General features: G+C 48.1%; 1 protein-coding gene across 2 annotated transcripts in view; it reads left to right on the top strand.

Moving 5' to 3' along the window:
- The first annotated feature begins 14,625 nt into the window (after positions 1 to 14,625).
- LOC121167110 (nibrin-like) overlaps positions 14,626 to 16,457 on the top strand; it is a 37,306-nt gene continuing 35,474 nt past the window's right edge. Inside the window, exons 1-2 of one of the 2 annotated variants that reach the window (XM_040996488.1) lie at positions 14,626 to 14,773; positions 16,048 to 16,050. In XM_040996488.1, the coding sequence (XP_040852422.1) occupies positions 14,737 to 14,773; positions 16,048 to 16,050 (40 nt within the window). In that variant the 5' untranslated portion in view covers positions 14,626 to 14,736. The remainder of the gene's footprint in view (positions 14,774 to 16,047; positions 16,051 to 16,457) is intronic. The other variant, XM_040996487.1, reaches the window with a different exon arrangement.

Raw genomic sequence — 16,457 nt, forward strand, 5'->3', positions numbered from 1 at the left:
AGAGAGCTGACACCTTTTCTCATTAACCTTGTATTTTGCCAGTGTTCTGGAAGGCAATGCTTTGCATCTGAGTTCAGTGATTTTGCTAAACAAAACATCTGAAAGGATATGGAGGGTGGGAATACAGCAAGGAATCAAAGAACACATCACATCCATATAAACAATATAAACAAACATAATCAATCTCCACACACAGAGTATGCTGGAGGGGCTGGTCAAAGCAGGAGGGTATCTTAGTCAGATACTACATGAGGTGACCTGCCTTAATCCATTATGGAGAAACACAAAGATACAGCAACAATACGTATTAACTGAGATGCTACCTTTTCATGCTATGGTCTAACAATCCAAAAGAGTAAGTTTGCTAGGGTCACAGAACTACGATCAGAAAGCCTTCAGGATAAGCACTTGTTCTACTTTGTAAAAGAAATTGCATCAAGTTTTAGAGTTGATTTTAACAGATTTCATCTCCATTCTAATGTTAAGAGTTGACAGATGCTTGTCTAAGAAGATTTGAAAAAAAAAATCATGTTTTCTTATCACATCCCTTTAAGGTAAAACAAACAAACAAAACACACACACACTATTGCATTATTTTCAATTTAAAAGCAAGAAAAACTATGACTCAGGAATCTCAGCAAAGGTATACTCAGCTCAGGTAAGAGAGCTGAAGGCATATGTACAAGGTCTCCCCATTTGGGCATGTATCTATGTGCACTCAGACACTTTGCATTCTCTAATGATGTGGTGTAGCATTCTGTCTACATCAAGTGGGTCAAGTTGCTTAGTTCAAATGTCTACATTGTTACCGATTTTCCCATCTGTTCTACTTACTGAGAAAAAGACACCTTTATCTCTTCAGTGGGGATTGTAGATGTGCTCAATTCTTCTTTTAGATCTGTCCTTTCATACAGTTTACGTCTTTGAATAAAAGCTCAATCTGCAAGGGTTGGAAATGTGTTCAAATCTTTTTTCCTGAAATCTCGAAAATAAACTTGGAGAAACCCAATCTGGTCTCAGCAATGCCTGGCCCAGTCCCTTCCCATTTCACCACCTCTGGGGTGTGGTGGGATTGCCAACACTGGCCTAGAGGCCCTCACTGGACACTCCTTCCTGGGATGGGCCAAGTGCACAGGTGCATCTGGCAAAGCCAATGACTCCTCCATCACGCTCCTCCCACTGCACTTGCCCCACGATTCCCCACCTGAGGGCAGCTCACCTTGTATGCCTGACAGCCCGAAGTCCTGCCGAGTGAGGAAAATGGCATGATCGTGGTACTTGTCGTGGTCTGTGTCTGGCTTCTGCTGCAGGCAAGCCCAGTGGCAGACATTCTCCAGGCTCTGGGAAGGGTTCCTGATCTCGATGAGGCTCAAGGACTGCAGGGAAAAGGGGGGTTCTGAGGAGAGGCTTGGCATGGCCCCTCCAACTGGGGTTGGAGAGACATGGCCCTCAGTGCCCTGGCTAGGCCAGCTCAGGATGGGACTCATGCTGCTCTCCATTCTTTTGAATAAGGAGGGGTTTCCCAGCACCTTCACATGAAGTCCCTATGGATTCTCAGGGAAGACACTGAGCCCAAACTCCTAAGCTGTCTCACACAGTACCTTCACCTTCCTCCAGGTGCAGGAGGGCCGCTGTATCAGACCCCTAGTCTGAGTGGTCCCTGGGCAGGATGTAGGTGCAGGGAACTAGAAGGCCCAGTCAGACCTGCAAGCCCAGAGGAAGGAAGCGAAGGCCTTGCCTTTCTCCCATTTGAACGCATTTGTATTACAAGGCACAAAACAAACATGGTAAAAGGAGCTATAAGTGACAGACCATGGGCCATGTAAGGGACAGGGCCATAAGCCGCTGATCCCACAGGGACACAGACAAGAACGCCCTGAGATGGTCCCTCCCCAGGTGGCTGAGGTCAGCCACAGGACTCCTCCCCAACTCCCAGGCCTGTGCATCTGCCATGCACAGTGGAGCACTGGCCCACACTCTCAGGCACCCAAGGCTCAGAGAAGTCGCTTGTTCCAGGGTGTACAGACAGGGAGAAACTGAACTCAAAACCAGGATGCCAGAAACCCAACTCTCGCTCTGTCCACTGTCTGAAACACTATCTCTAAATACAGCATGTGGGCCTGTCATTGTAGCCTACCAGCTAAAGTCCTCACGTTGAATGCACTAGGATCCTACATGGGCACCAATTCATGTCCCGGCAGCCCCACTTCCCATCCAGCTCCCTGCTTGTGACCTGGGAAAGCAGTCAAGGACAGCCCAGGCCCTTCAGATCCTACACCCACGTGGGAGGCCAGTAAGCACCTCTGGGCACCAGGCTTCGTATCAGCTTAGCCCTGGTCATATCGGACCCTTGGGATGGTGAATCAGCAGATGAAAGATATTCCTCTCTGTCTCTTCTCCTCGTTGTATGTCTCACTTTCCAAAAAACGAAAGAAATCTTTAAAAAAATGTATAAATAAAGCACGTGCCAAATTGTCTCGGCAAGGGGACGGGCTGCATCTCTACCACAGGTATTTTGGTTTCTGCTCTCACCGCCTGCAACCATCAGCAAAGCAGCTGCTCAGAGAGAGCGAGGCATCCCTTCCAAAGTCCTCATGTGAGTGTTCCTCCTTAAACATCTGTCCCTGCAGTAGAACTGTGCATTCCTGAGGAGATAGGCAGGCAGGTGTCCTCCTGACTCACTTGCGTGACTATCAGCGTTCATGGAATAGCACCAGAAGACCAGCTTAGGAGGCAGCAGTTAGCCTATCCTGGGGGAGTGCCGGGATTTCACTCCAGCTTCCTGCCAGTGCCACTCCAGTGGGAGCAGGTGGGTGGCTGCTGCCTCCCATGGGGGAGCCCTGGATTGCATTCCGGCTCCTGGCTTCCAGCTCAGCCCAGCCCTGGCCATGGCTGGCATTCAAAGATGAATCAGCTTGTCTCTCTCCCTCTCAAACAAGTAGTAATAGTATTGCTAAAGGTAAGTTTATTTAAGTGCCAAAAAACTTTTGAGGCCAATACATAACAAAAATTTTCACAAAGTTTCTGAAAAATATATACTATGAAAAAAACTGCAGGAATCTCATTTTTGCTACAAAATAAACTAGTTTTTAGAGAGGCAGAGACAGACACAGGAACACAGAGTGTTCTGCCTGCTGGTTCACTCCCCAAATGGCAGGAGTGGGAAACCAGCTGGGTCTCCCACAGGGATAGCAGGGTCCCAAGTAGGGGAGCTGTGCCCTGCTAACTCCCTGGGTCCTCAATGGGAGGAAGCTGTAGCTGGGAGCCAGACGCAGGAAACGAACCTAGGTGCCCCGATACAGGTCACAGGTGTCTTAATCACTAGGCCAGATGCCTGCTCCGGAAAGGTTTTTAACTCCATTGGCTCACTCATTTATTTTAAAGCCTGCTTTTATATCAGCACAAAACACAGCCCACCCTCCACACCTGCAGTTCATCATTCTCAGATTAAGCCAGGTGCTACCTGAAAATAGTTCCATCTGTACATGATGAGGGTGGGACAGGGGAGCGAGGCAGCTAAGTCACATCTGGAAATAGGCCCCACAGCAACGGAGGGCCAGGCCTGCCCTGTTTCTAATATCCCTCTGGCCTCTTGTGAGAACTGGCAGCATCCCATGACAATTTACCAAATCCTTCCTGGGGGCCACCCCTGAGAACCCCAAAGGGCCATCACCACATTCTGAGACTCCCAACACCCAACTCTTGGGTGACAACCACATCCAAACAGCAGCAGCATCCAGGCCAGACACTGACAGTGCCCATGTCAGAGGGAAATTCATTCCTGGAATCCTCACCCAAGTACCTGCATCCAGCCAAGCCTGAAGCCTGCCCAGCATGCCGCTGCTGCGGGACACAGGTCAGCATTCAGACTTACACATATGGCCATGAGCAGGACCCAGGGCTCCTCGCCAGGTCAGGCAAGTGGGACTGTCCCATGCAGCCATCTGCTTCCCAACACAATGGACCAGAGAGACAGTGAGAGGTCACATATTCAAGACAAAAGACACTGTCTGTGTAATCTAATCATAGATGGTCCAAGCGCAGGGGTGGGGACTTGGCCATGCCATGAGCTCCCAAAAGTAGAGTTACCAAGACTGCCTCATACACTGCCTGCTTCTGAGGGGTCTCATTCAAGAAGTTCCTGGGACTGGCACAGAATACACTGTGTTAATGCATGACTTGTAAATGCTGGCACCCTATAGTGGAGCTCAAGACCCAACTGCTCCACTTCTGATCCAGCTCCAGGGTAATGTGTGGGGAAAGCAGTGGAAGATGACCTGAGTACTTGGGCCCCTGGCAATCACCCACATTGGAAACCCAGATTTCTAATTGGAAATCCCAGGCTTGCGTTTGGTTTGGCCCAGCCTCAGTCATTGCAGCTATTTGGGGAGGGAGCCAGTGAATTGAGGATTTCTCTCTCTGTTTTTGTAACTCTACCTTTCAAATAAATACACTAAATATTTAGAGAAATTTCTCTTGTGACAAGAGTTGGTTGTGAGCTGTGTTGTTATTCCTTGTGGATATGAGAGCAGAACCATGTACTTCCTCCTTTGTGGGGACCAGGGGGACCCCAGCCAAGGGACCAGCTGTGATGTCCCACTCCAAGAAAGGACAACTCTGGCTACACACTCCAATATCAGGCCCAACAAGTAGGGGACACAGCCAAAGGCAGAGCCAGGCACAAGGGGGTGATGTCAGCAGGCTAGCACCAGGCAGAAGCTTCACCCACTGTGGCGGGGCTTCCTGAGGACCTGAGAAGATGCCGCCGGCAGGATGTGAGAGGAAGGAAGCCCTATACCTGCTCAGCTGTGCTGCCAGGGCCCTGAGAAGTCCTCCCTGTGGGATAAGGAAGGGCAGCACCAGGCAGCAGTGAGGGCTGTAGCAAGCCATGGACGCTGTCAGTGTCTACCATCATTCTGAACAGTGGTAAGTCTGTTCTGCATAGCTCAGATGAGGCTCCCTGCCTCCTACATGTCTCCCAGCACCTCCTCCCTGGGGACCAAGGTCACCTCACAGCAAACTGGAGAACAAGGCCAGCAACACCCCATCAGCAACCACAGAGGGAAGATCAAGCCAGCCGTTAACTCTGGATCTATACTAACAATCCTACTCAACAGCAAATGTTGGCTCTGACCAAAATTTATTCTGTGGACAGAACAAAATCCACAGCTGGCCCTGACCCCTGGCTGTATCCTCCATCCTCCTTGAAGCTGTGTTTCAGCTGTTTGGCCCAGCCTCACAGTGCAACAGGGTACAGGTTCCAGAAACCCCTGCAGATACAACAATCTACAATGTTCAAGTCCCTCATTAGAAATGTTGCTTTTGCTGCCAGTGTCATGGCAAAGTGGGTAAAATTACCTCCTGTGCTGTGGGATCTCATATGGAAGGCCATAAATGTCCCAGCTGCTCACTTATGATCTAGCTTCCTGCTAATGGCACCAAGAGAACCAACAGAGGATGACCCAAGTGCCTAGGCCACAGCACCCATGGGGGGAAACCCAGAGAAAGCTCTTGGTTTCAGCCTGACCCAGAGCTGTCTCTTGGGGCCATTTGAAGAATCAACCAGTGAAGAAAGAGCGCTCTTTCTCTTTCTGTAACTCTGGCTTTCAAGCAGAGTTGAGTGGGGCCAGAATTAAGAGTTGTTCTGATAGAGCAGTGATGGCGTGGCAGCATTACTGAGGAGAAGGTACAGGATGAGGGTGGGTGATCGGTAAGGATGGTGCTGGAGCCACAGCACCTAGGAGCCACTGTCATGGGGTCGTCTTTGCTATAGAGACCCCTAGATTGGTAAGAGGCTGGCAGCATTGCTTTGGGCAGCTCTGCCAATGTGGGTCAGGTCTGGGGGCAGGCCAGTCTGGGCCAGTTCATAGCACCCACTAGGAGATGTGAGAACCAGGATGGGGAACAGGACAGGCTGAGTTGGGTCACAACACAAGCAAGTGCATATTTGTGCCAGAACTGGAAGCAGGCCAGGTCAAGCCAGACTATATGGCAGGCCACTCCAGGCTTGGCCGTAGCACCCACCACCACATGTAAGACCTCGGGTGGTGGGGGACAAAACCAGGAGGGGTACTGTAGGGGCTCCCCTGTTAGGCCAGTGTACCCACTGTTGAGCAGGAGACCTAGGACATAGGGCTGACCAGACTTGGCAGGGCTACAACACTTGTTGGCCTGCATTGAGCTGGGTTAGCAGGAGTCAGACTGGGTTAACTGGCTATATCCACTGGGGCATGCATGAGCCAGAGTAAGTGCAGGCTGCTCAGGCTTTGCTGCAGCATTAGTTGGCATGCTGGGAATGGGAACAAATCCTGTGAGACTACACTACAGAACCACCTGAAAAGTATAAGATCTGGGACTGGAAGCAGGCCTAATTGGGACTTGGATATCCCTTTATTGGGGTACAGCTCGCACCAGTGAACATAAGAATCAGGGCTGAGCAGGCCTTGCTAGACAGGTGGTTGCACCCATCAGAATAAGTATGAGTGGAACATAGTACCGGTCAAGTGAACTAGGCTGCAGCTCGCACTCACGTGTACAAAAGCCAAATGGGATGTGGGACAGACTAGACAATCTGCTGCACATGCTGGCAAGCACAGGCACTAGGTTTGGGAATGGGCCTGGTGAGGGTTATTAGGGGTTGCTCTGACTAGGCTACAGTTCCCACTGATTTACATGAGGGCCAAGTGTGTGGTGCACAGGGATGGGCTGGGCCACAGTATCCATTGATGTGTGTAAGAGATCGGCTGTGGACAGAACTGACTCAGAAACTGCAACCACTGGGGGCGGGGGCGGTGCTGAGGTGGGTGAACAACTGAGCTAGACTCCACACGGGCTGACACACAAGACTCGAGTCTGGAGTAAAAACAGATAAGGTTTCTTTGGGAACTTCCTCCCCATACTCCCAGACTGGACCACTGGACTCAAAATACCAAGCACAGGGAAAATCACAGCATCTGTGGTCTGACCGTGGAATGCAAGTGTTAGAACTGGGCCTCCTCACCGGCTAATTGCAGTGCAAATGATGGCATGCCTAGAAGCACATGATAGACATGACAGCTAACTGAAATCCTCAGAGGACGTCTGGTACCATGGCAGAGGATGGAGGAGAGAACAAATTGGACAACTCTCCTGGCCAAGTATACTTTGACAGCAAGTATCTGGGCCAACTTGAGTCTCTAAGGTGAACTATTTCAGCCAGCGGACCTTGGAAGGATTTCCTCAACCTTGGCGCAATGAAGTCAACAACATGTCAGAAGTGTCAAAATCACTTGAGCAGTACCCTTGGAACATGCTCCACATCAGGGACCCTAGGATGACATCAAGTGACCGTACTGCATCCTCAGGGTGCTGATGCAGTTGGGCTGCTAGAAGTGGACCTCCTTCCTTCTTTACCATATTCCCCAGGTACAGGAAGAAAATGAAACAAGAGAGAAAGAAAGAGAGACAGAAAGAGAGAGAGTGAAGGAGGGAGGGAAGGAAGGCAAAGAAAGATAGAAAGAGAGAGAGAGAGAGAGAGAGAGAAAGAAAGAAAGAAAGAGGAAAGAAAGAAAGAGAGAAAGGAATGAATAAAGAAAGAGAAAGGAAGGAAGAAAGTAAGGAAGGAAAGGAGGTGGGAGGGAGGGAGGGAGGAAGGGAAATTTGTAAACAATTGTCTTATCCCCTTTCCCCTGTTCCTTTGACGACACCACAATCAGTGGTCCATTGGAAGACAAGAAGAGCAGAACCGTTGATTGCTAGGTCACCCACATATGCTTGCAACAGCTAGGAATGGACCAAGGCCACATTCAGGAGCCAGAAAAACAATAGAGTTTCTCTTGAAGGTGGCAAGAAGCCAAGTATCATCACTCTGTTCCAGGGTCTGCACTGGCAGTAAGTCTGACTCAAGAGATGAAGCCAGCAAGCAAACAGTCACTCTGATGTTGGAAGGAGGTCACTATGTTAGCCACTATGTTAAGTGCTAGCTCCCTAAATCACATTTCTTTTTAAATGATTATGTTACATGGTTGATTGGAGGTGGCAAGGATTGAGGGTTAGGGGAAAGTGGGTAAGATCATTGTTTGCAAGTTTCCTTTTCTCCTCCTGTCTCTGGGGGCAAGGGAGGAGATGAGAAGAGAAGCTGCACTCAGCCTTCCAACTGCCTCAGTACCTGGGGTGGGGAATGGCCACCCAATATCATACCAGGGTCCCAATGGGAAGCATGCTCTGAAGGTTGTGCTCAAGTAACTTTAATAGTTCTGAAATGCTGTTACTTTTGTTGCCTCAAGGATGAGGAAATCTGTCCAAGAACCATTGGCTGACACAGTCCACCTTAGAGTTTCCATTCGCCCAGATATATGCTGTCAACACTTGGCTGGGCTAGTTGTCCATAATAAGCCTGGCATGGGAGCCTATTGGCTAAAGTCCTCGCCTTCAATGCACCAGGATCCTATATGGATGCCACTTCATATCCTTGCTGCTCCACTTCCCTTCCAGCTCCCTGCAGTTGAAGATAGCCAATTGTGGCCACCTGGAGAATGAACCAACAGATGGAAGATCTTTGTCCCTTCTTCTCTTTGTAAACCTGACTTTCCAATAAAAAGCAAACAGAAAATTTCTTTTTAAATTTGCTCTTTTTATTGTAAAGTCAGATATACACAGAAGAGATGAGAAAGAGAAGAAGATTTTCCATCCAATGATTCACTCCCCAGGTGACCACAACCACCAGTGCTGTGCAAATCCAAAGCCAGGAACCAAGGACTTTCTCCAGGTCTCTTATGAGGGTGCAGGGTCCCAATGCTCTGTGCTGTACTCAACTGTTTTCCCAGGCCACCAGCAGGAAGCTGGATGAGAAGTGGGGCTGCTGGGATCAGAACCAGTGCCAATATGGGATCCCGGCATGTCCAAGGCAAGGACTTAACTGCCTTAACACTTCCCCTGGCCCAAAAGTAAATAAATCTTAAAAAAAAAAAAAAAGCAAAAAAGATACTCCAGGTAAATAGAAATTGAAAATGAGCAGGGATTAACCATGCTTATCATAAACAAAGTAAACTTTAAGACAAAAATGGTTAACGAGACCATGATCCTACACAATGATAATGAAATCAATTTAACACACAATATAACCACTGCAAATACATATACCCCGAATGCTAGAGCACCATTTGATAAACAGAAATTTAGTCGCTCTAAAAGGAGACTTAAGTTGTAATAATACCAGATTAATTCAAACTCCACTTTCATCTATGAACAAATCAACAAGACAAAAAAGTCAACCAAGAAATAACAAACTCAATACACACAAGGACCAAGTGGAGCCTGCTCCTGTCAGCAGAGCCAGTAATTTGGACAGGGAGAGGGTCTGAGGATGAAGCACCAAGAGACCAGTCATGGTGGAAGTCTCTCCAAAGCCTCCCTTTATTCCTCCTTTTATATTCTTTCCCCCAAGTCCTTTAGCCAAACAATAGCATGCCAATGAGTCCCATTAGTCCAGGTGCTTTTAGCCACAACCCCATTTCCTGTTACTGCTCAGCTTAACCAGTGCTAATTAACTCCTTCCCCACAACAGACCCAACACACTTGTACACTATCCCACCTCACACTTGTAGAATGAACATCCTTTTCATCAGCACATAGAACAACAGGACTGATCATACAGTAGAAAAATGAACAAATCTCAAGACATTAAAAAAGACTGGCTCCTGTCTTAGGTCTGGCCAGGCTCAGCTTTTACAGCAATTTGGAGAGTTAACAAGTAGATGGGATGGAAAATCTCTTCATCTTGGCCACTCTGTCACTCTTCATTTCAAATAAATACAATTAATCATTTTTTAAAAATCACTTGAATGAGACACAAAAGAGAAAACAATGGTTGCTACAGAAATAGAATCAGTCAGAACTATTATGAACATATACCCACAAATCAGGAAATTTGGAAGAAACTTTGAAATCTACAGGAACACGCAATTTGCCTAAATTGAGTCACAAAGACAGAGAACACTTGAACAAATAACTGGTAATGCAATAGCTCAGGACCAAATGCCTTCACTGATGACTTCTCCCAAACCTCCAAGAAACAGCTAATACCAGTTCTTGTCAAACTGTTTGAATTACTCCAGTAGTATTTTGATAGGCCAACAGGCTGTTGGCTGAGAAAGAACTTGATGAGAACAATCCCAGTCACAGTAGCTACAGAAATACACACAGGGGCGGGAGCAGTGAAGCAGGCTGATCCTCTACTGCAGCACTGGCATCCCATATGGGCACTGGCTCATGTCCTGGTTGCTTCACTTCCCAACCCAGTGACTGGGAAAGCAGTGCAGAATGGCCCAAGTCCTTGGGAACCTGCACCCATATGGGAGACAAGGAAGGAGTTCCTAGCTCCCAGCTTCACAATGCCCCAGCTCTGCCCACTGCAGCCATTTGGAATGGGAACTCTATGTAACTCTGCCTTTCCAAGTAAAATAATTTCTTTCAAAAATACACACAAAAAATACATACATACATATACACCCTGGGACAAATTTAAGGATGAAAAGAGATTTGCAATGAAAATTAAGAAAACACTGAAGAAAAACCTGAAGATGCCCAACAACAAAATGAAAACAATGCCAAAGAAACAAAGAAAGAAAGAAAGACAGAAAGAAAGAAAGAGAAAGAGAGAAAGAAAGCAAGCAAGAAAGAAAGAATACGCATGTATCATCACTCTGTCCCAGGGTCTGCACTGGCAACAAGTCTGACTCAAGAGATGAAGCCAGCAAGCAAACAGTCACTCTGATGTTGGAAGGAGGTCACTATGTTAGCCACCATGTTAAGTGCTAGCTCCCTAAATCACATTTCTTTTTAAATGATTATGTTCACAGGGTTGATTGGGGGTGGGGAGGATTGAGGGTTAGGGGAAAGTGGGTGAGATCATTGTTTGCAAGTTTCCTTTTCTTCCTCCTGTCTCTGGGGGCAAGGGAGGAGATGAGAAGAGAAACTGCACTCAGCCTTCCAACTGCCTCAGTACCCTGGATGGGGAATGGTCACCCAATATCATACCAGGGTCCCAATGGGAAGCATGCTCTGAAGGTTGTGCTCAAGTGGTTTCAATAGTTTTGAAATGCTGTCAGTTTTGTTGCTTCAAGGATGAGAAAATCCATCCAAGGACCATTGGCTGACACAGTCCACCTGAGAGTTTCCATTCGCCCAGATATATGCTGTCAACACTTGGCTGGGCTAGTTGTACAGTTTGTTTTACCCTCCTTCCTCTGCTGTGGTAGCAGATGTCCACTGCACTTCCCAGTGGACTGGCATATCCTCCATGTGTATCTGGGTATGCCATCCACTACTCTGCCTTAGCTATTGTGGAGGCCCACTTCTGATACTTGCACTGCACAGTCAGTCCACTGGTCCTAGGATTCAACACACGGTTGGAATTCGGAGTGCAGTGGTTCAGTTTGGCGAATCCCACAGAGACTTCGTCTCTGCTGAACCCAGGCCTGACTCTTGTGTGTGCTTGCCAGTACAGGGTCTGGCTTAGTCTGACAACACATCAGCCTGTGCTGGGTTAGTTCTGTGTCAAGCCCATCTCTTACACTAAAGAATGGATGCTTCAGTCCAGCCCAACCCAGCCCACTACACATTTGATCCTCAAACATACCAGCAGGAACTGTAGCCTAGTCAGAGTGACCCCCCCAAAACCACCATCCAATATACTTCTCACTATGTGCAGCAGACTGGTCCTGTCTGACACCATCCCATTCAGCTCTTGTATACATCAATGGGCCTTTTAGCCTAGTTCAACCCAACGAACACTGTTATCAGCCCACACTCATTCCAGTAGATGCCACTGCTTGGCCAGACAGTCCCACCTGCAGCCCTGCTTCTCATGCTTACCCATGGGAGTCACAGCTCATTAGAGAGGAGCCCACAGTTTCCCTACTGGGAGATCTTGCACTCTCCTGGTGGTTCTGCAGTCTAGCTTGACAGGAGTTGCCCCTGGTCCCAGCATTTGCCAGCCCTGACGCTGTGGCAAAGCCTGGGCAGCCTGCACTACTTCTGACTCATGCATGCACGGTGTTTATAGTCACCCGGCCTTGCTGCCTTTCCCAGCTCACATGCAGCCCTATGGGTATTGGTCTGGCCTGGTCTGCCCTCAGTCCCAGTTCTCACTTCCACCAGTACAAACCCCTGCTGCCACCCTATCATGCTAACCCACCTCTCCCTGGTCTCACATGTACTGGCGGGTGCTGCAGCCAGATATGGCATGGCCTGCCTCACCTTGGCATTTGTCAGCTGATGCTGCAGCCTGGCCTGGCATGTTGTGTGCCTAATTCCAGCTCATGCTGGTGGGAACTGCAGCCTAGCCTAGCCTAGCCTAGCCAGCCCTCAGTGACAATCCTAAATGTGAACTGGCTGCTGTTACAGCCCAACTAGGCCTGTCCTGGTTCTCAGATCTGCCAGTGGCTGCCAAGAACGGGTCCAGCCTGGCCCGCCCCCATATCTGAGCCACAGGTATACTGGTGGGTACTGTAATCGGGCCTGGGCTGGGCTGCTCCCTGCCTGGTTCTTGTGCTTACCTGCAGGGACTGTGTCCTGATGGAGGTGTTCCCCAAGCTCCTCTATCAGGTCTCCTCCGAGTTCTTTCAGAAAAGCAGAAATTACACCATCACACGTGTGTTCTCAAGTAGTCGGAGGTGTCCTGGCTTGAAGAAAAGATGAGACTTGCAGTTAGATGATGATACATTAGGAGACCTTAAACCAACTTGAAACAGGAAAAAGTTGACATAGTGGCAGACTACCCATACTTCATGTATGATTAGATAAAAGCATAATATGCAACAGAGAAGTTAGGATAAGTTGACTTGAATTTGAAAAAGAAAATCTCAAGGAGTTACTTTGGGATGAAACCATCATCCTCACTGCTAACACTCTCCTTAGGGATCCACACAAATGAATCATTGCACCTCAGGAAATCCAAATGCATGGAGTATCTCAATGCATCAATGAAAAACGTCCTCAGGTGAGACGAATTTAAACATCAAAAAAAATCTTTCCAAAGCAGCTGGAAGATGGCCACAGTGCTTGGGCCCCTACCACCCTCAAGGCAGACCCTGATGAAGTTCCTGACTTGGACCTGGTCCAGCCCTGATCTTTGAGCCATTCGGGAACCACAGGGCAGCTGAAACATTTGTCTGTCTCTCCTGCTCTTCCTGCAATTTTTTTTTAATTATGTTACATTTTTTCATTATTTTACAATATATTTCAAAAAATGACCTTACAGATGTCTTATCTGCTCTATAAGACCTGGAATAAAAGAACACTTAGAATTAGAACACAGAGACATTAAGCTGTAATACTCACTTGTACTGAACCATTACTACCAAAGGTTAAGTATTTTTTTTAAATAAGCATATGTGCGGCTATGCAAAATAAAATACAAACTTGTTAAAAAAAGAACAGTAAACTTGAGTTTAATGGCTATAGAAAGGAGGTGGTTTTGTTTTCTTTCCTCAACACATCTGGTTCTGGCAGCAAGTTGCATTATACATTTAAAGCAGTGTGTGCCCTGAAAGCTCATAGCTTCTGTTTGTGCGTATAACTTGGGTCAGAGACCAGACACATGGAAAAGCACTGTTCTCAACACCCTCAACATCTCTCCTTCCCGGAGGTCACAATGCTAACAAACTCAAGACTTTCCTTGCTGATGGTACTTAGTAATTGTTTTACTCCAGTTAACACTGGATGTTTTAATATTCTCTAAAAGAGAAATGATGAAAGCGTGTAGAAACCCTTCAGGGTCCAATTTCACTTCCCATTCCCCAAGTAGTAAAATAGCAGCTCTACATGTTATAAAAAAAAACAGAGATCATTCAAATTTCTTATTTGTTTTTAACCATAGTAACTTTACAATGCTTTTAGATTTAGTTGAATTTCCAAAATGAAAATGTCAGTTGTTAAATAATTTAGGAATTTATTAAAGTATTACATACAATTGATTTCCTTTTAGCTACCCCTCCCCCTCAAAAAAGTATATATGGTGTATGTGTGTGCATTTACTTATCTTACCTTAACTGAAGTTCTCTTTTTCTGGTTGGACATGAGAAACCAGTTTAAGCAACCAATGCTTGCTTTTATTTCTATTATAAGCAGTAATTCAGATCTTTTTTCACTAAATATGACTGCAGCATTTTCATAATAAAATGCACAAAAGGCAATACCAAAAAATGCCTTCTGAACAGGCTTCTGCCAGGCAAGTCACATAAGTTAGACTCTACCAAAGTGGCACTACGACAATATAGGCATCCAGTTTCTTTTCCTTTTTTCAAATTTGTCAGTTATTTACCACAATTATTTTGTCCAGTAGGAGACAATTTCATGCTGGACTTAACTCTTAAGAGTTGACATAAACCAAAACTGGACAGCAGTCAACTGGAATCACATTCCAATGGTCTCCAAACATACTTGGCTAAAACACATCTTTTCTTCTCCTTGACTGATTTTGCATTAATTTTATTAAACGTATAGCAAATAACATTGCAAAGTTTTCTCAGAGCTTTTTCTTAGGGGACTCTGCAATTCTTGCCAACAAGTACCTGGTGAACTTGTAGACAGCGCTGTTCCTGGCTCCCCAGCAGGTGGCGGCCCCGCGCCCTGGCCGCACGCCCGCTGCATCCCGCCGGCAGCACAGAGGCTCGCGCGGCCCGGGAGCGCTCGCCCCGCAGCTCGGGCGGCTGGCAGGCGGGCTGGCGCCGGTCGCGTCGGCCGGCAGCAGGGCCCATGTGGAAGCTCCTCCCGGCCGCGGGCTCAGCCCGAGGTAAGGACAGAGAGGGACAGAGGGCCCGGGTTCGGAGGAGCGCCAACGCGGGGAAGGAAGTCGGGGAGGGTCGCTTCCGGTCGGGTCCCCTTACCTTCCGGGGCACGGCGGAACGGGAAGGAAACCGGGGGTCTGGCACGCGCGTGGTGGTCCCGGCTGCGCCGTGGCGGGGAAGGCCGGCTGTCCTCGGCCCCGGGGTTGGGCGGGTGGACGCTGAGCCCTGGCTGAGGTGGCTGAGGAGAAACAGGTGCACGGAGCTTTCTGTTGTTTCAGACGCGTTTCCGTGCTGTCAGCAAGAGGGGACAGCCCAGACTTTTTCTTTTTGAAAAAGAGACCATCTTTTGCATCTCCGAGTTCACTGCCCTAGGTGTGTCCAACGCTGGGGCTGGTCAGGCCCAAGCCAGGAACCCCGGGATGCAAGGGTCTCAGTTGCTGTCTGTCAGAGTGCGCCTTGGCAGTGCTGGCCTGGACCCCCTGCACAAACCTGGGATGCTGGTGTCCCAGGGGAGCTGCAGCAAAAGCCAGGCCACTTCATCCCGCCCCTTTCCTGTGTGCCTGCACTTCCCTAGTGGAAGTTGCTAGTTGCCTGCCTGCTGTTTGTGGTCCTTATTGGCTGATAAAAGAAAGGGTAAGCCAGTAAAGCCATGATTACCTGTGTGCTCAGGGTATTCAATTGTGATTGGGAAAAAAAGGGTCTCCCGAGATGCAGTGTTGACTGGCTAAGTAAAGAGGTTTAAAGAAAAAAAAAGAAGATGATTTCTTTATTTCACTTGAATAAGAGCAGGAAAGACAGAGAAGTCTTCCATTCTCGGGATGGCCTCCATGGCCAGAGCTGGACCAGTGCAAAGCTGGGAGCCAGAAGCTTCGTCTTGTCTCCCATGTGTATATAGGGGTGCAAGGACTTGGGCCATGCTCCACTGCTTTCCCAGCCAGAAGCAGGGAGCTGGATGGGAAGTGGAGAAGCTTGGGGTTGAACCAGTGCCCACATGCGAAGCCAGCATGCAAACTGAGAATTAGTATGATCTGGCCTCTGAAGGACTTTTGTAAACACCAACATAGGCATCCCTATGAACTTGCACCAGTGCAAGGCCAGACCATAGAGATTTTAGTTTGTCTTGTGGCTCTCAGAGTTCCTGTGGATGTGTGGAAAGAAGACAGACCTGAGACAAATTGAGTTTGGCACAGCATACCTGAGGAAAGGCTTCATGAATCAAGGTGTGGCCCGAGCCAGTGGAGGTTGAGAGAGCAGTACCCAACAGTCCAGCAGATGGTAGGAGGTGACTTCCAGAAACAGCGGGATTGGTTAGTTGCAGCTCACTGTTGGCCTGGTCTGAGTGTGCAGTGAGAAGGCATTTGCCCTGCAGGACCTGGTATGAGTAGGTGACAGGCTGAGACTTAGCCATCTGTTACAGGGATAGCACTGCTCAGACCAGTCAGACATTTGGCACTGTGTAGCAGGGCTAGCCTGGGAGTCCTGTTCAGCCTGTCCCCAGCTGTTGGGTAAAGTGCACCCTTGGCCACAGCTCAGAGTTGAGTTACTGCCACCTGTGGGCAGACCTAGCTTGAGTCCAGGGCTCAGATACCCTGGATGTTTGGGCAGTGAGTCAGAACGCGTATCCCTGTCCCCCAAATAAGTAAAGTAAGGTAAAAATTTACAAACAAAGAATAGGGGCTGGTGTGATGG

The sequence above is a fragment of the Ochotona curzoniae genome, unplaced genomic scaffold (genome assembly GCF_017591425.1).
Source record: "Ochotona curzoniae isolate NIBS_2020 unplaced genomic scaffold, NIBS_Ocur_1.0 patch332, whole genome shotgun sequence".
Classification (NCBI taxonomy): Eukaryota; Metazoa; Chordata; class Mammalia; order Lagomorpha; family Ochotonidae; genus Ochotona; species Ochotona curzoniae.